This window comes from Bubalus bubalis, chromosome 11 (genome assembly GCF_019923935.1).
Source record: "Bubalus bubalis isolate 160015118507 breed Murrah chromosome 11, NDDB_SH_1, whole genome shotgun sequence".
In the NCBI taxonomy this organism is placed as follows: domain Eukaryota; kingdom Metazoa; phylum Chordata; class Mammalia; order Artiodactyla; family Bovidae; genus Bubalus; species Bubalus bubalis.
The window spans coordinates 42,990,212-43,009,996 of record NC_059167.1 but is presented as its reverse complement, the minus strand read 5'-3'; the positions used below and the strand labels follow the sequence as shown (position 1 = coordinate 43,009,996).

The following is a 19,785-nucleotide window of genomic DNA, read 5'->3' as shown; positions in this document are numbered from 1 at the left end:
GTTCATCAGTGATATTGGTCTTTTTTGTGGCATCTTTGTCAGGTTTTGGTGTTAGGGTGATGGTGGCCTCATAGAATGAGTTTGGAAGTTTACCTTCCTCTGCAATTTTCTGGAAGAGTTTGAGTAGGTTAGGTGTTAGCTCTTCTCTAAATTTTTGGTAGAATTCAGCTGTGAAGCCGTCTGGACCTGGGCTTTTGTTTGCTGGAAGATTTCTGATTACAGTTTCAATTTCCGTGCTTGTGATGGGTCTGTTAAGATTTTCTATTTCTTCCTGGTTCAGTTTTGGAAAGCTGTACTTTTCTAAGAATTTGTCCATTTCTTCCAAGTTGTCCATTTTATTGGCATATAATTGCTGATAGTAGTCTCCTATAATCCTTTGTATTTCTGTGTTGTCTATTGTGATCTCTCCATTTTCATTTCTAATTTTATTGATTTGATTTTTCTCCCTTTGTTTCTTGATGAGTCTGGCTAATGATTTGTCAATTTGATGTATAGGATTTATGTGCAGAAAGAACTTGTGTGTCATCTTTTGTCTTTTAGGAGATAAATATTCAGAGTTAGCATAATCAAGCTGCTTTCAACTTAGTTTACAGATGAGAAAACCAAAGCTTAATTCCCACAAAGATCAGAAATAAGCTACAAGTCCTTGCTTTATCATTACTATTTTATACTGTTCTGGATGTCCTTGTTAATGTACTAAGTCATGCAACTAAAATATTAAAAAAAATGAGACATGAAACCAAAATAAACCTTTTAGAGAGGAAGAGCAGAGATAATATGATTATAAACCTTGAAAATCCATAGAATAACTCTGTAAAACTCAGTAAAATAATTCAGTGAAATGTTGAATTTTGTCACATAATCACTTTTTTTAATATTAAGGAAAGCTTCTTTTATTAAAAACACATTGAACCAAAGCAATTAAAAATTATCTCATCAATAAAAAGATAAAATGTCTAGGAATGAATCTGTCAAGCTATGGTGTGGACCTATGTGCAAAAACAAAACAAAACTAAACTAAAACTCTTTACCAATAGAAGTACTTCTTCAAAGTTGAACTCCTCAGAAGATTTATCCTTCTTTAAGTTGTATTTATTATAAAATATTCATTCTTTTCAAATAATTGAGTTTAATATAACTTTAATAAAATCTCAAGTAAGTTTTATGAGAAAGTTGATACAGTGATTCTAAAGTTTATTTGATGAACACATTAATTTTATCAAGAGGTATAAATTAGTGATTACAGGTAAGAATTTTTTTAAAAGAAGAGAATGAAGATTTTCTTACCTCATATGCCAAATTTTATGAAGCTGCAATAATGAAAACATGAGATAAATTGAATCACACATTAAGGAACAAAATTGAAATACCTGAAACAGAATCTAGTTAGGAAGTAATCTTTATGTGACATGGAGTCATCTTAACACAATAGGGGAAAGGATTCATTGTTCAACAAATAGTGATGAATACATTTGGTAAAAATTGAAATTAGCTTCTCATATGCATGTCATACTTCAGAAAATTCTAATTGCAAGAAAGAATTAAATGTGGAAAAAATTAAAGAACTTGGAGAAAAGTATAGATATCTGTGTGTGTATATATATATATATATAAAATCTTGCCACAGGGAAGGCTTATCTAAGCAAAAATTCCCCCAAAGAAGCTATAAGCAGAAACTATAAACCATTGATAAATTTGATTGATTAAAAAGGGAGAAGTTCTTTGTGTCAAAAATAGTGGAAACAGAATTAAAAGATGAATGATAAACTGTGTATCATATTGATATAATGTATATAGATATATATTCCATATATATAAATCAATAAGAAATACACTAATACCTGAATAGGAAAGATGAACTTGGAAGGTAATGGAATTAGATAATTCCAGGAAGGCATACAACTGGCCAATAAAACTTGAAACAGATATTCAATTCATTGATAAGAAAAGAAATTCAATAAACAGTAATAAGATGCCATTTGACTTGGCATAGACTAAAAGATAATTTTCAATAATCTAATGGTAGAAACTTACATTGTTGTAATTTTTTTGAAAGTTGATCTGGCCTTGTGTATGACAAAGACTGAAAAATATTATACTCTTGGCTTTAGAAATTCCACTTCTGGAACTGGAAAGTCATAAATCACCACTAGATCACAAGACAATGCTCTTTTTCTGGTAAATGGACAAAGTAATATGACAATACACCCTGTTTTTACTCAATATCTACTATGGTTCGCTTAGTGCTTCATGGAGGGACTCCTTTTTACCTCTTTTGGTAAAATGAAGCCACATCAAATTAACTGGTAGGCTACACAAGAAATCTCCACTGGGCCTGGGCCTGTTTAATGTAAATAGAGAAGCATGGAACTTTCCTGAAGGCTTTATGCCAAGTCAGCCCATTGTTTCAAGGTGCTACAAGGAAATGTCTTTGAACATTTTCTGCTGACATGTCTCGGAAGATGACTAGGACCTTGAAACAGAGCATTCACATTTTCTTCTAAACTCTGAAGACATTAGCAGACTTCTTGCTTTGGTAAAGCTTTTTATGTTCTGAGATTGATGGAGTATTTCTCTCTTTTTTCCATTTAAATGGATGAAAGTGTGGAAGTAATTCGTCTGGGACACAGTTATTTTATAAACTGGGATCGGAAGATGTATTACTCCAGGAAGGCAACACCTGCTGAAGCGCGAACGACCACTCTCAATGAGGAACTAGGCCAGATTGAATATGTTTTCTCTGACAAGACGGGTACCCTCACTCAAAACATCATGACTTTTAAAAAATGTTCCATTAATGGGAGAATCTATGGTAAGAGAAACCTTTCCTTTTTGTTGTTATTGTTAACAGTCCTAAAAAAATTAAGAAACCCTATTTTTTTTAAATAAAAAAGTCTCTGGCTTTCTTATTAATATGGAGACCACCAGCATCCACCAGAGTGGTCGGCACATAATAAACACTTGCTAAATATTTATTGGGTGAATGTTGAATAATTCAGATAAAGCTTTGGATCTGTTACCATTCATGTAACCCCATGAGGGTTAGTTTAGATACTGTCCAAGCTTCCTTTTGTTGCTCAAACTGTGTGATCCGTGGTGCTTAATAGACTCATATTCCAGGGAGGAGGAGTTCTTCAGAGCCTGATTTATCTCAGTGAAAGCAGTATTTTATACTTGCTTCTTAACAGCCCTCAATTGATGTTAGTGTCTGTGTTTATAAGAATTTATGACTCATTCCTGAAAATTCACACTGCACAGGGTTACCTTTAGTGGTCAGACAAGCTGTTTCATCAATATTGAGTTCCTATTTGTATGCTTTTGTTAGGATACCTGCTCTGTTGGGGATTTTCAGCCTTTCTAGTTAGTTACATGTGACCCTTGTCACCCTGACTTAGGCCAGTTAGCAGACAGTTCCTTCTGAGAGCATGGAAGCTCTCCGGAGGGCTCCTGTCAGGTTCCTCTGGATTCCCAGTATCACTTCACTGAACTCGAGTGTCCAGTTTCTCAGTGCAAAAATCTCGGGAAGTAAAGAAAATCCAAGAGAGAGAGAGAAACCTTTCCTTTGTCTCTTAATGGGAAACTTCACACATTGCCAAATATTTTAAAGTAAGATTTGATCCTGAGCAAAACTGAGAAATATAAGTTGATTTTCATACTCTCCTGTCTTTTGACCTCCCTCTGCTATTCCACTCCCCATAACCCCTGGTTGCCATGGTTTCCTCACTTCTCTTCTGTCCACACCTACCCCACCTTTCTCTGGTAGTAGACCAGATAATATTCAACCTGGACTTCCACACGGCCTCAGTTACATTGTGCGTTTTTCTTACATCACTATTAATATTATGAAGATGCTAAATAAAATAGAACCTTTTCTTAAAATTTTTTCTTTTGATATTATTTTCAGATGCTTTTGATAAATACAACCCAGGAGCAGTTTAAATGAAAAAAATTTTGTTGGAGTATTGGAGTCATTTTGAATTTTGTAGGCCTTTTGTATTCTTTTGCCATGGCACTTATTGGTAATATAATAGAAACAATATCACTTCTAGGAAATTATCCTAAGGAAACTTTAAGACATGGGGACCAAGATTTATTTGAAGATAATGTTTGTCACTGATGCTAAAGCTGAAACTCCAATACTTTGGCTACCTGATGCGAAGAGTTCACTCATTGGAAAGACTCTGATGCTGGGAGGGATTAAGGGCAGGAGGAGAAGGGGACAACAGAGGAAGAGATGGCTGGATGGCGTCACTGACTTGATGGACATGAGTTTGAGTGAACTCTGGGAGTTGGTGATGGACAGGGAGGCCTGGCGTGCTGCAATACATGGGGTCTCAAAGAGTCGGACATGACTGAGCAACTGAACTGAGCTGATGTTTGTCACAGGGGCTGTTATTAGAAAAGTCCCTGGATTTTCACAATATATATATCCCAAGATCTTTGCAAATCTCCAAATTTACAAATCCTATGATATTCAGTTCAGTTCAGTTCAGTTGCTCAGTCATGTCCAACTCTTTGTGACCCCATGAATCACAGCACGCCAGGCCTCCCTGTCCATCACCAACTCCTGGAGTTCACCCAAACTAATGTGTATTGAGTCGGTGATGCCATCCAGCCATCTCATCCTCTGTCGTCTCCTCCTCCTGCCCCAAATCCCTCCCAGCATCAGGGTCTTTTCCAAGGAGTCAACTCTTCGCATGAGGTGGCCAAAGTATTGGAGTTTCAGCCTCAGCATCAGTCCTTCCAGTGAACACCCAGGACTGGTCTCCTTTAGGATGGACTGGTTGGATCTCCTTGCAGTCCAAGGGACTTGAAAGAGTCTTCTCCAGCACCACAGTTCAAAAGCATCAATTCTGCGCTCAGCTTTCTTCACAGTCCAACTCTCACATCCATACATGACCACTGGAAAAACCATAGCCTTGACTAGATGGACCTTTGTTGGCAAAGTAATATCTCTGCTTTTCAATATGCTATCTAGGTTGGTCATAACTTTGCTTCCAAGGAGTAAGCGTCTTTTTATTTCATGGCTGCTATCACCATCTGCAGTGATTTTGGAGCCCCCCAAAATAAAGTCTGACACTGTTTCCACTGTTTCCCCATTTATTTCCCATGAAGTGATGAGACCAGATGCCATGATCTTTGAGAGCTTGTAATTTCCCTCATAAAAGGCAGGAAAGTAACTGAAAGATTTAACAACCCCTTTAGACCTTTAATTTGTAAAGCTGTTCCAATTTATAATGTCAGTAAAATATATTCTTACTAAAGAACTCATAGATTGCTCCAGAATCATTTTCCCCCCATACAGTTGGCCTTGTTTATGCCCTAGATCCAGGCCTTGGGAAATTTTTATAGTCCATTCTTATTTGCCTAAAGCTCTGTTTTCTTTCTCAGATCTATCATTTTCTTAGACTTCAGTTTTTCTTTGCTTCATCACCAGCCTTATGAAGAGGCTTTCTTTGAGAACACCATTTTACACAAAGGCAGTTTGTTTGCTTTTATCATTTATCAGAGTTATAGCATAGGGGGTAATGACTAGAATATAACTGTGGTGAGTTTGGTATTTAAATTCCAGGTGCTGGGTGAGGTTCATTCACTAGCTCAGGGATTCCTCCCATATAGCAGCCTCACTGTATTCTAGATTTATACCTGAGCCCCAGAAAAACCACCAGTAACTCTTTATGAGTGCTTTTTTGGGTCATACTCTTGTATGGTGAGGGGCTTCTCAGGTAGTGTTAGTGGCAAAGAACCTGCAGGAGATGTAAGAGATGCCATTTCGATCCCTGGGTTGGGAAAATCCCTTTCAGGAGGGCATGGCAACCCACTCCTGTGGTTCTTGTCTGGAGAGTCCCCTGGGCAAAAAAGCCTGTCAGGCTATGGTCCAAAGGGTTGCACGTAACTGAAGCGACTTAGCATGCATGTTTGTATTGAATAGTGAAAAGAGAGAGATTTGAATTAAAAACCTACTATGGGCTTCCCTGGTGGCTCGGAGGATAAAGAATCTGCCTTTATGCAGGAGACTTGGGTTCAATCCCTGGGTTCGGAAGATCCCCTGAAGAAGGGAATGACAACCCACTCCAGTATTCTTGCCTGGAGAATTCCATGAACAGAGCAGCCTGTTGGGCTATAGTCCACATCATCACAAATAGTCATACACCACTGAGTGACTAACAGTACTACTATACTATGCTGACTTTTTAGTCTTAGTTGAATCCTGTGGGAGATCAGGGCTTGATCCCTGGGTTGAGAGGTGCCCCTGGAGAAGGGAATTATTTCCCACTCCAGTATTCTGGCCTGGAGAATTCCATGGGCTGTATAGTCCATGGGGTCGCACAGAGTTGGATGCAACTGAGTGACTTTCACATGTCACTTTATATTCTGTTCTTCAGTTCTGTCATCCATAAAACAGGAATGAAAAAAATTTTTTTTAAGATTTTCATTTCTGTTTTAAAAATCCCTGTATTTTCCAATATATTTGTAATAAGTACGTATTGGCTTTATGTTAAGAATAGTTGGGTGGCTATGTTCTCTGACTACAGAAGGCTCTGACAGTTGTTTAATGTTTACATGCTAATTTGACCTTGCCATTACAGATATTAAAGATGTGTCTGGCCTAGACCAATATAGACAAAGATGTACTCACCACGCTATAGCACTGATGACAGTTGGTCTGTCTTGCATACCATTTTGGATTCCCCAACAGTGTGTACAAAGTGAAAAACAAAAACTTGCCTTGTGCAAACATCATAGATAATGTAACAACAGAATGATAAAATTTACAGAAAAACAGAATTATGACTTATTTTGTATTAATATGTACTGATTTTAGTTCTGTTTTGGGCAAATGAATATCTTTCTGTGTTAACTGCCATGTCTAGTGTTACTGTTTAAGTTTGAACTCATAATTCATCTAGTAGTGGTGCTTTAATAAACAAGTATATATCTTCAAACTAAATGTGTAAATCTAGTTTCAATTTCATCTATTTTTAATTCTCAGTTTTGGTTTTGGCAGGTGAAGTGCATGATGACCTGGGTCAGAAGACTGACATGACTAAGGTGTGGAGGTGATTAAATTCATTCTTACTTTTAATTTCAAATTGTACATGCTTTTAAAAAATGATGAGTTCCTAGAAGCCTAATTTCCACTATGACCAGATTAGATACTTAATATGTAACTTAAAAAAAAATTCATATGGTTCAAACTTCCTTCTTATCCAGGTTTCCCAATCACAGAGTTCACTGTCTTTTTTCCCCCTCTGTTAGAGATATTTATTATATACAATCAAATATATTTCTCAATTTTTTACATAGGTGGTAGTGAACTATACTTATTGTGCTTAACTTTCTTCCTTAGCAGTGATCAAGATCTTTCTATATCAGTGGGAAAAAAAGGGCTCCCTAATTCTTTTAATGGTGAATAATAGTTTATTATATTGATGTTTCTTAAATCATGTAAGGAGGTAGAAATGGACATTCATAATATTTTCAACATTTTGCTTGTAAAGGAAATGCAACAAAAGTAACCATGTATACATGTTATATCACATGGATCCTATACTTTTAAACAAGTTCCATTTCTAGAAATGGGATTGCTAAGTCAAAATGTATGTGCATTTTTAATTTGATCAATATTTCCAAATTGCCCTTTTTAGAATTTGCACTAATTTACCCTGTCACAAGCAATGTATAAGAATGCCTGCTTTCTCCTACCCTCACCAACACAATGTTTTATCAATTTTTTTATTTTTTTAATTAATTTTTGTTGGAATATAGTTGATTTACAATGTTGTATTAGTTTCTGCTATATAGCAAAGTGAATCAGTTATATGTATACATTTATCCACCAATTTACCCTGTCACAAGCAATGTACAAGAGTGTCTGCTTTCTCCTACATTCACTAGCACAGTCAAAGTTTTTGAATTTTGACAAGACTATTTAAAAAGTCACTTTGCTGTATAGGAGAAATTAAGCACAACATTGTAAATCAACTGTACTTCAATAAAATAAAAAAAATTGTTCTCTCCCTTTTTTGTACAAGAATTTGTGGTTATTAATTTCCCTTTGAACACTGCTTTAGTTTTATTACATGGATTTTGGCCTGTAATATCTTTATTTTTGTTATATCAGTTTGAATATCCAAACTGAACCATGAGAAGAACTAAACATTTCGAAGAGGTTGGGCCTCACTCCTGCCTTATAATATTTTTAATAAAAGAATAGATTTGTATTTCTACTTTGGGGCATTTATTCAGGTTTTCTTTGTGCCTTAATATGATCAATTGTTGTCAGTGTTCCAGGGTCCTTAAAATGAAAGTTTATGTATTTTCTGTCTTCAAGGTATAAAATTAGCTGTATTGTCATTTAATTGTACCTTATTAATTATATTATTTAGGTCTTCTATCTCATTTTTTATCTATGTTATTTGTTTGGATTAAAGAGATTAATAAAAGCATTTTGATAATTTCTCTCTCTCTCTCTCTCTCTTGCTCTCCTTTATAGCCTGAAGTCTTCATTTTATGAGTATTGATGCTCTTGTGAGGTGCATTGATGTTCATAGTAGTTATATTTTTATCATGAATTTGCTCTTCTTTGATTCATTTAATTCTCCTTGTCCTGGATGCAACCTTACTTGATATTAAGATCATGTCTCCTGGTTAACTTTTGATTTGCATTTGCCCACATTTTTTTCAATATTCCTGAATAACTTTGTTTTAGATATGTCTCTTAAGAACGTATAGCATAGGATTGGCTTTTACTTTATGTGCAATTTTTTTAGTAAGTGAGTTAGGGCCATTACATTGGATCTATTAAATATTTTAGATTATATTTTATAATTTTTTAATAATTCTCTATATGGATTCTACAGACTATGTGCTTGCTTCTCTTACAGTATTTGGGAAAATATTTCATTGTTTCTCCACTGTATACTTTCAAAAGTTTGTATAATACTCTTAATTCTTTTTTTGTAAGGAGTATCTATCAATTTCCTAATATGAAAAATGGTAAAATTATGATGTTTATCTTTCTTTCCTTCATATTTTCCTACTATTTTTATTAATGATGCTTCTTAATCTTAAGTGTACATAGATTTCTCTTAGTTGATTTGAGTTTTTAAATGGTATCTTCTGACCTTCAAATACTAAAATGAGGACATCAGGAGCTTCTAATTTTTAAGCAGTTTTTCTATGTAGTCAATGTATATAGCATATACATTTTGTTTTATAATACTAATCTGTTTCTTTTATATTTAGTTCTTCAGGTAATAAGATTCAGTACTTACCACTAACTACTTTTCCCTTTCCCACTGTTTTTCCAGTTATCTTTTATTTGGCTGAAGTGTATCCTCCAGTTTCAAGAAGGGTTCATGAGAAATAGCAGTTCAGAATTATCTGTTAACTTAATCATTGAATGACATTACTAAATTCATTGATTAGCTCTAGTAGTTTTCTCTTGGAGAAGGCAATGGCACCCCACTCCAGTACTCTTGCCTGGAAAATCCCATGGACACAGGAGCCTGGTAGGCTGCAGTCCATGGGGTCGCTAAGAGTCAGACATGACTGAGTGACTTCACTTTCACTCTTCACTTTTCATGCATTGGAGAAGGAAATGGAAACCCACTCCGGTGTTCTTGCCTGGAGAATCCCAGGGATGGGAGAGCCTGGTGGGCTGCTGTCTATGGGGTCACACAGAGGCGGACACGACTGAAGCGACTCAGCAGCAGTAGCAGCAGTAGTTTTCTGGTAGCATCTTTAGGACTTTGTATGTACAGATCATGTCATCTACAAACAGTGACAGTTTTACTTCTTTTCCAATTTATATTCCTTCTATTTATTTTTCTAGTCTGACAGGCTGTAATCTTTATGAGTCATGGTTTCTTCCCTGGGTGTCAGGGGAAGGGGGTTTAGGAAAGTCTAAGGCCAGTGTGTATTTTACTTCATACTAGTGAGTTGATCAATTTTTTCTCCTATTGGGTAGTTGTTTTTAAATTTTCTTACATGAACAAAACAATCTTTGATTAAAGTAAGTCTCGATGATTCTGAAATAAACACAGCTAATGGACTACCTTGTATACTGGTATGTATTCTCATGTACTTGGATATATTAAGTATTATATTTAAAATATTATTTTGCAGTCTCCAAGACAAAGTGTATTTGAAAAGCATTTTCTCATCGGTTGTTCTTGCAAAGACCTTATCACACATCTAGTCCTTCGAGTAATAAACTTTTAAAAATTAGTAGTACATTTTATGCTTTTCATCAGTCAGTGAATTAACAGAGATCTTATTTAATATTAATATTATCTTCTATTTTGTTCTATCTTTAATCCTATTTCTTTCATTTTTGTGATCAACAAATTTTGAAGTGGACAGTAAACTAATATGAGCACAGTGTGTACTGCAGATCTCTAGAACTTTTTCACCTTGTACATCTGAAACTGTAATTTCTCATTGAACTGCAATGCCCCACTTCCCCATTCTTTTAGTCTTGGAAACTACTGTTTTACACTCAGTTTCTGTGAATTTTACTACGTTAGATATCTTACATAAATAGAATTATGCAATATTTATTCTTTTGTGAGTGATTTATTTCTTTTAATGTAATGCCCTCAAGGTTCATTCATGTTGCAGCATAAAGACAAGGTTCCTTTTGTGTGTGTGTGTGTGTGTGTGTGTGTGTGTGTGTATGTGTATGTGTGTATATATAAATATATAAAACCACATATTCTTTATTCATCATTTGATGGATGTTTTATTTTTGTTTCTGAAGTGAAGTGAAAGTGTTAGTCACTTAGTCATGTCTGACTCTTTGTGGCCCCCATGGACTGTACCCTGTCAGGCTCCTCTGTCCATGGAATTCTCCAGGCAAGAATACTGGAGTGGGTAGCCATTCCCTTCTCCAGGGGATCTTTCCAACCCAGGGATCAAACCCAGGTCTCCTGCATTGCAGGCAGATTCTTTATCATCTGAACCACTAGGGAAGCCCTATGTTGTTTCTGCTGCTGCTGCTGCTAAGTCGCTTCAGTCGCCTCTGACTCTGTGCAACCCCATAGACTGCAGCCCACCAGGCTCTTCTGTCCCTGGGTTTCTCCAGGCAAGAACACTGGAATGGGCTGCCATTTCCTTCTCCAATGCATGAAAGTGAAAAATGAAAGTGAAGTCCCTTAGTCGTGTCCGACTCTTAGTGACCCCATGGACTGAAGCCTACCAGGCTCCTCTGTCCGTGGGATTTTCCAGGCAAGAGTTCTGGAGTGGGGTGCCATTGTTTTCTCCAATGTTGTTTCTACCTTTTGGCTATTGTGAATTATGCTGCAGTGAATGTGTGAGTACAAATATCTCAAGATCCTGATTTTAATTCTGTCATAATATTTTGCAGTTACTTTAGTTAGATCAGAGAAGTACTCTGTAATCAAACACATTAATATTTTTGTATCTTGAAATGTTAATTCATGCTAAGTAAGGTTCGTCTAGTCAAGCTATGGTTCTTCCTGTGGTCATGGATGGATGTGAGAGTTGGACTGTGAAGAAGGCTGAGTGCTGAAGTATTGATGCTTTTGAACTGTGGTGTTGGAGAAGACTCTTGAGAGTCCCTTGGACTGCAAGGAGATCCAACCAGTCCATTCTGAAGGAGATCAGCCCTGGCATTTCTTTGGATGGAATGATGCTAAAGCTGAAACTCCAGTACTTTGGCCACCTCATTTGAAGAGTTGACTCATTGGAAAAGACTCTGATGCTGGGAGGGATTGGGGGCAGAAGGAGAAGGGACGACAGAGGATAAGATGGCTGGATGGCATCACTGACTCGATGCACGTGAGTCTGTGTGAACTCCAGGAGTTGGTGATGGACAGGGAGGCCTGGCGTGCTGCGATTCATGGGGTCGCAAAGAGTCGGACATGACTGAGCAACTGAACTGAACTGATACTTTAAAAAGTCTATAATTATGCACATACTATTCCAGGTCAGATATTGCTGCCAAAATGAGTTCAAGTCAGGTCAAGTTTTTCCATCAAGTAGGTTTTGAAAGCAACTTTTAATTTTTAGGGCTTCTTTGTATTTAGGAGTTGAAGTAAATATTTGAGAATTTGTACAGTCATTGGATTTTTTTCTTCTCCATATGCTTTTGGAAGGTTTATTGCTCTGGTAATGAAGGCTTACATGGCTCTGAAATGAGAAGATGATATTTAACAGTAATGAGGAAACAGAAAGCCATTTTAGTGCCAGGCTTTGGAGGCTGAAAAGTCATACAAACTCTAAAAATACTTAGAGGAAGTGTTTTTGAATTTTAAAAGACTTTTGTTGGAATTAAGTCTACAGTTTTGTTGTTGTTTTTCTCCTACAGAAAAAAGAGACTGTGGGTTTCTCAGTCAGCCCTCAAGCAGAGAGAACATTTCAGTTTTTTGACCACCATTTGATGGAATCCATTGAACTGGGTGATCCCAAAGTGCACGAATTCCTTAGGTTACTTGCACTCTGCCACACTGTAATGTCAGAGGAAAATAGTGCAGGTAAGTGCAAAGTGTGTCTGAGTCTTGTTTTTTAAATAGATATATTTTCATTGAAATGTTTGGAATTGGAAGGATTTTCTAATCCAAAATACAGCATTGCACAAGGGCTTTACCTATTACTAGCTTTTCTTTGTATTTATTTGTATACTGAATGTTTTCTATAAGTATGGAGAGACTTAAAAGAAAAAATTAGGAACAGTAAAAAGATGAGGGCCTAGATAAGCCAGTTAAAAGGGATATTTTTTTTTGACTGAATACCGTATTTGCATACAGCAATACTTATCTTTGTAATACTAATGCCAATAATGACATTTTTATCTGAGGATATCACAGTGCCTTTAAGTAAATTTTTTTTTATCTCTACCTTCGTTTATTTCATTTTTTAAGTTCTATTTTAATAGCTATCTGCTGTTTCATTTTATGAAATGTTGTTTTAGAGTTCTGTGTCTAACTTTCATGTTGTTCTCAAACGTCTTACTGTTTGTTATTGCCTGTTCTTATTTGTGTTTGAGCATCCCAGTTTGCCTCTTGGTGAATATAGGTTCTGATAGCGGCCTGTCTCCCAAAATTGTTGGGGAGAGTCACAAAATATTGCTCGTCTTCTGGGCATGGAGTTTCCTGCTTCCTGGAGTTCATATGATACCTGGGCTTAACTTATTTTTTCAAATCTAGTGCTAGGATTCTGTGTCAGAACTCTCATTTTTTTTTTCTTTTTTTTTTTTAATTTTATTTTATTTTTAAACTTTACATAATTGTATTAGTTTTGCCAAATATCAAAATGAATCCGCCACAGGTATACATGTGTTCCCCATCCCGAACCCTCCTCCCTCCTCCCTCCCCATTCCATCCCTCTGGGTCGTCCCAGTGCACCAGCCCCAAGCATCCAGTATTGTGCATCGAACCTGGACTGGCAACTCGTTTCATACATGATATTTTACATGTTTCAATGCCATTCTCCCAAATCTTCCTACCCTCTCCCTCTCTCACAGAGTCCATAAAACTGTTCTATACATCAGTGTCTCTTTTGCTGTCTCATACACAGGGTTATTGTTACCACCTTTCTAAATTCCATATATATGCGTTAGTATACTGTATTGGTGTTTTTCTTTCTGGCTTACTTCACTCTGTATAATAGGCTCCAGTTTCATCCACCTCATTAGAACTGATTCAAATGTATTCTTTTTAATGGCTGAGTAATACTTCATTGTGTATATGTACCACAGCTTGCTTATCCATTCATCTGCTGATGGACATCTAGGTTGCTTCCATGTCCTGGCTATTATAAACAATGCTGCGATGAACATTGGGGTACTCGTGTCTCTTTCCCTTCTGGTTTCCTCAGTGTGTATGCCCAGCAGGGGGATTGCTGGATCATAAGGCAGGTCTATTTCCAGTTTTTTAAGGAATCTCCACACTCTTCTCCATAGTGGCTGTACTAGTTTGCATTCCCACCAACAGTGTAAGAGGGTTCCCTTTTCTCCACACCCTCTCCAGCATTTATTGCTTGTAGACTTTTGGATCGCAGCCATTCTGACTGGTGTGAAATGGTACCTCATAGTGGTTTTGATTTGCATTTCTCTGATAATGAGTGATGTTGAGCATCTTTTCATGTGTTTGTTAGCATCTGTATGTCTTCTTTGGAGAAATGTATGTTTAGTTCTTTGGCCCATTTTTTGATTGGGTCATTTATTTTTCTGGAGTTGAGCTGTAGGAGTTGCTTGTATATTCTCGAGATTAGTTGTTTGTCAGTTGCTTCATTTGCTATTATCTTCTCCCATTCTGAAGGCTGTCTTTTCACCTTGCTAATAGTTTCCTTTGATGTGCAGAAGCTTTTAAGGTTAATTAGGTCCCATTTGTTTATTTTTGCTTTTATTTCCAATATTCTGGGAGGTGGGTCATAGAGGATCCTGCTGTGATGTATGTCAGAGTGTTTTGCCTATGTTCTTCTCTAGGAGTTTTATAGTTTCTGGTCTTACGTTGAGATCTTTAATCCATTTTGAGTTTATTTTTGTGTATGGTGTTAGAAAGTGTTCTAGTTTCATTCTTTTACAAGTGGTTGACCAGATTTCCCAGCACCACTTGTTAAAGAGATTGTCTTTAATCCATTGTATATTCTTGCCTCCTTTGTCAAAGATAAGGTGTCCATATGTGTGTGGATTTATCTCTGGGCTTTCTATTTTGTTCCATTGATCTATATTTCTGTCTTTGTGCCAGTACCATACTGTCTTGATAACTGTGGCTTTGTAGTAGAGCCTGAAGTCAGGTAGGTTGATTCCTCCAGTTCCATTCTTCTTTCTCAAGATCGCTTTGGCTATTCGAGGTGTTTTGTATTTCCATACAAATTGTGAAATTATTTGTTCTAGCTCTGTGAAGAATGCTGTTGGTAGCTTGATAGGGATTGCATTGAATCTATAGATTGCTTTGGGTAGTATACTCATTTTCACTATATTGATTCTTCCAATCCATGAGCATGGTATATTTCTCCATCTGTTAGTGTCCTCTTTGATTTCTTTCACCAGTGTTTTATAGTTTTCTATATATAGGTCTTTAGTTTCTTTAGGTAGATATATTCCTAAGTATTTTATTCTTTCCGTTGCAATGGTGCAGAACTCTCATTTCAGAGAAAGTTGTACTTAAGGTCTGGCCTAAAAGAAAGTATCACAGTCATGGACTCCCTTTCTTTTGTTAATTAATTTCTCTTATCCTTATGGGATTCTAAAGCTATTTCTGGCTGTTTTCAGCTTTAGTCTCCAGCCCCAGCATGAAAACCATAAAAGGTTCCTTAGGTGGATTGTGTACTCAGTGTAAAAGAACATTTTCAAGGTTTCATCTTGAGGCAAATATCACTGTAGCCTGTTGTTGGAAGTAAGCTGGCAGGAGGAGGAGCCGAAGTGGTCCTGGCAAGCTTGAGTGGAATTCTTCAACTCATTTTATTTCTGGTGCCCCCAAGATCACTTCTGCTCTTCTCTTTTGTTGATTCTGATTTGGAGAAACTTTGGGCATTGCTTTTAACTCTGTATTAATTTTCTTTTTCAAATTCTTTGAACTGAGTTTTTCTCCTTTCTTATTTATTCATTTATCAAATCTACTTTTTATATTTTACATTTCTCAAATTTCTGGTTCACTGAAAATATTCATTCCTCTTTTATGGTATCACTACAATTTTTTCATATTGTGATATTTTAATATTTAAATTAATTTTTAATTGGAGGATAATTGCCCTACAATATTGTGTTGGTCTCTACCATACCTCAATACAAATCAGCCATGAGGAAACATATGTTGCCTCCCTTATAAGCCTCCCTCCCACCCCTTCCCACCCCTCCAGGTTGTCACAGAGCACCTGATTTGAGCTCCTTGCATCACATAGCAAATTTTTACCAGCTATCTAATTCTACATATGGTAATGTGTATTTTCAATGCTACTCTCTTCGTTCCACCCTCTCCCTCCCTCACTGTGCCCAAAAGTCCATTATGTCTGTTGTGATATAATTAAATGCAATAAAACACAGATCTTAAGTGTATTGCTTAATGAATTTTGACCATTATATACACCCATGTAACCACCTCCCCGATCAAAGTATTAATATTTTCCATCATTCAAGAAAGATTACTCATGTTCCTTTCTAGTCCACATCACCAGCCACTGCCCAAGCAACCACTATCCTGATTTTTATCATCAAAGATGAGTTTTGCCTGTTCTTATAGTAATACTTCATATAAATGGAATCATACAATATGTATTCTTTTGTGTCTGGCTTCTTTCATACAATGTAATGTTTTTGTCATTCATCCATGTTGTCATATCAATCAGTAGTTCATTTTTTTAAATTTGAGTAACATTTCACTGTATGAATATGTTTACCACTTTTATTCTTCCCCAGCCCTCTGTTCAGACATTTAGATTATTTCTAGCTTTGGATTATTATGAGTAAAGCTGCCATAAATATTTTTATGTCTTTAAAAAAGTTAACAAATTTGTTTTTCGTAAATACTTAGGAATGGAAATTGCCCGATCATAGCATAGGTGTGTTTAAGAAACTGCTCAACTATTTTCCAAAAATGGAGTATCATTTTACATTCCTACTGTCAGTATATGAGAATTCTAGTACCTTTACATTCTTACTAACATTTTAGTATTATTAAGTTGTACCTGTTCTCGTGGATATGGACTAATCTCTTCTGCCATATAAAAGCATTTTGAAGTGAAGAGAAGTAAATGTGTGTATCATTTCAACTATTTCAGTTTTTTCCTATGAGATTTCAAATTCTCGGTGAAGGATTACAATACTAAATAAGGGGAAATTACATTTTTTTCTCCTTTTAAAGCTCTAATTATAGGATAGATGACTTAAATCCATGTATGTTCAAGAGCACTGGAAAATATAAACCTTACTTACATAAATGTTAGTTATGATAAAGAACAGAACCCAAATCTGATGAACATAAAACTACATGACTATATAATTTATAGCTGAGGGTATTGCTTTTATTTTAAGTGAGTGCTCTTTGTTTCATGGAGACATTTGGGAAAGTTGATATTCTCATTCCCTTTGCCAGGAATTTCAGAAGCAGAGAAGTGGAAGGTACAAAGGCTTCAATACAAGTTTTTTTCTATTAGGTAGATGTCAATTAAAGAGATAAAAAATTTAGAAAATTTTTCTTATTGCCTTAAAATCAGTTCTTTAAAATTTGTCGAGGCTTGCTTTATGGCTTGAGATGTATTCAGTTTCTGTGTTTTGTGTGTGCTTGAAATAAATGTGCATTATCCAGTTATTGAAAATGGGGTTCTTAATATATCTGCTAGATACTGTGTGTTAATTGTATTGTTTAATCTTCTCCCTCTCTGGATTCTTTTGATTACTTGATTTCTTGATTAGTGAGAATGTATTTAAAGCACTATGGTATAGTGAAAGTGAAAGTCACTTGGTCGTGTCTGACTCTCTGCGAATTCTCCAGGCCAGAATACTGGAGTGGGGAGCTTTTCCCTTCTCCAGGGGATCTTCCGAACCGAGGGATCAAACCCAGGTCTCCTGCATTACAGGCGGATTCTTTACCAGCTGAGCCACAAGGGAAGCCACAAGCATAGTTAGATGCACTGTAATTGTGTATTCATGAATTCTACTTTGTTTTGCTAATGTTTGTATATTTAAGATCACATTATTAGATACTAGTTTAGAGTTAAATTTTTTTTAAATGAAAACATCTATCAATATATATTTACTCTTTTTATCTCTAGTAACACGTTTGCCTTAATGTTTATTTTGTCTGATGTTAGTATAGTTATAGATGTTTATTTTGTCTGATCCAGTATAGTTATTGATGTTTCCCTCTTGTTAGTATTTGCACTGTTCAGCTTTCCATACTCTTTCCTGCCATTCTTTTTTTTTAATGTTCTAGACACATCTCTTTTAAATGGCAAAATTTTTGATATTTAAAAGAATATCTAGTTTAACTAAACCAAATCTTAAATAGAACATTTAGCTAATTACCCATTGTTGATTATCAATATGTTTAGGTTCTAAGTATTTAATATATGGACTTCCCTATGGTTCAGTGGTAAAGAGTCCTCCTGCCAATGCAGGAGACACAGGTTTGATCACTGGGCTTGGAGAAGAAAACGGGCAAACCACTCCAGCATTCTTGCCTCAGAAATCCCATGAGCAGAGGAGCCGGCTGGGCTACAGTCCATGAGGTTACAAAAGAGTCAGATACAATTTAGTGACTAAACAACAACAGCAACAATTTAATACATAATTACTGTAGTTACTGATAGATGTCTTTCTACCATCTTACTTTGTATTTTATATTTACCCTATCATTTGTCTGCCTCTTCCAGTCTTATAGATTTAGTTCAATTTTATTTCTACTGCCTTGAAAATAATATACTCTTATTTGTATTCTTAGTTAATAGCCTAGAACTTTTAGCATAATTGACTCAACATAGCCTAAGCCTTTGTGAACAAAATAAGGACATTAAAACACTTCAATACTAATACACCCTGTCCTGATTTATATAGTATTTTTGTCTCATATTTTCTTTTTCAGTCTCTCAAGAGGTTATTTTTATGGTTTTTACAGTCAGTTTACTTAGATTTACTTATATATTTACTTATTTCTATGCTCTTTAATGCTGTCCAATCACTGAGCTTCTGCTGGTCAAAAATGTATTCTTTAGAATTTCTTTTAGGCAGGAGCTACTGGTAATAAACTCTCAAAAGCTTTGAAAACAACTTTATTTCATCCCATTCTTTAAAAAATTTTTTTTTCTGAAGTATAGTTAATTTAAAATATTGTGTTTAACTTCTGCTATACAGTGAAGTGACTCGGTTATATATACATATACACACACACACACATATATATGTATGTATATATATACATTCTTTTTTATATTCTTTTCACAGGATATTGAATATAGTTCCCTGGGCTATACAGTAGGACCTTAATTTTTTATCTATCCTTTATATGATAGTTTGCATCTGCTAATCCCAAACTCTGAATTCTTTCTCTCCCATAATCCGTCTTCCCCTGGCTCATTCTTATTCTTGAATGATGTTTGTTGTGTGCAAAGGTTTAAGGTGACAATTTTCTCAGCACACTGAAGATATTTAACTATATTTTGACTGCTATTTCTGTTACTGCATGGTCAGCTGTTAGTTTAGTTGTGACTTGAAGGTGATCAGTCCTTTCTCCCTGGTTCAGTTCAGTTCAGTCGCTCAGTCGTGTCCGACCTTTTGCGACCCCATGAACTGCAGCACGCCAGGCCTCCCTGTCCATCACCAACTCCCGGAGTCCACCCAAACCCATGTCCATTGACTTGGTGATGCCATCCAACCATCTCATCCTCTGTCGTCCGCTTCTCCACCTGCCCTTAATCTTTCCCAGCATCGGGGTCTTTTCAAATGAGTCAGCTTTTCGCATCAAGAGGCCAAAGTATTGGAGTTGGAACTTCAACATCAGTCCTTCCAATGAACACTCAGGACTGATCTCCTTTAGGGTGGACTGGTTGGATCTTCTTGCAGTCCAAGGGACTCTCAAGAGTCTTCTCCAACACCATAGTTCAAAAGCATCAATTCTTCTGCGCTCAGCTTTCTATATAGTCCAGCTCTCACATCCATACATGACCACTGGAAAAACCATAGCCTTTACTAGATGGACCTTTGTTGACAAAGGAATGTCTCTGCTTTTTAATATGCTGTCTAGGTTGGTCATAAATTTCCTTCCAAGGAGTATGCATCTTTTAATTTCATGGTTGCAATCACCATCTGCAGTGATTTGGAGC

At 36.1% G+C, this 19,785-nt stretch overlaps 1 protein-coding gene across 13 annotated transcripts in view; it reads left to right on the top strand.

Annotated features, from left to right (window-relative positions):
* Positions 1-19,785, top strand: part of ATP8B4 (ATPase phospholipid transporting 8B4 (putative)) — a 337,268-nt gene that overhangs the window by 233,730 nt on the left and 83,753 nt on the right. For all 13 annotated transcript variants that reach the window (XM_044925001.2, XM_044925002.2, XM_044924995.2 and 10 more), the window contains 3 exons: positions 2,604-2,812; positions 7,010-7,053; positions 12,335-12,500. In XM_044925001.2, the coding sequence (XP_044780936.1) occupies positions 2,604-2,812; positions 7,010-7,053; positions 12,335-12,500 (419 nt within the window). The remainder of the gene's footprint in view (positions 1-2,603; positions 2,813-7,009; positions 7,054-12,334; positions 12,501-19,785) is intronic.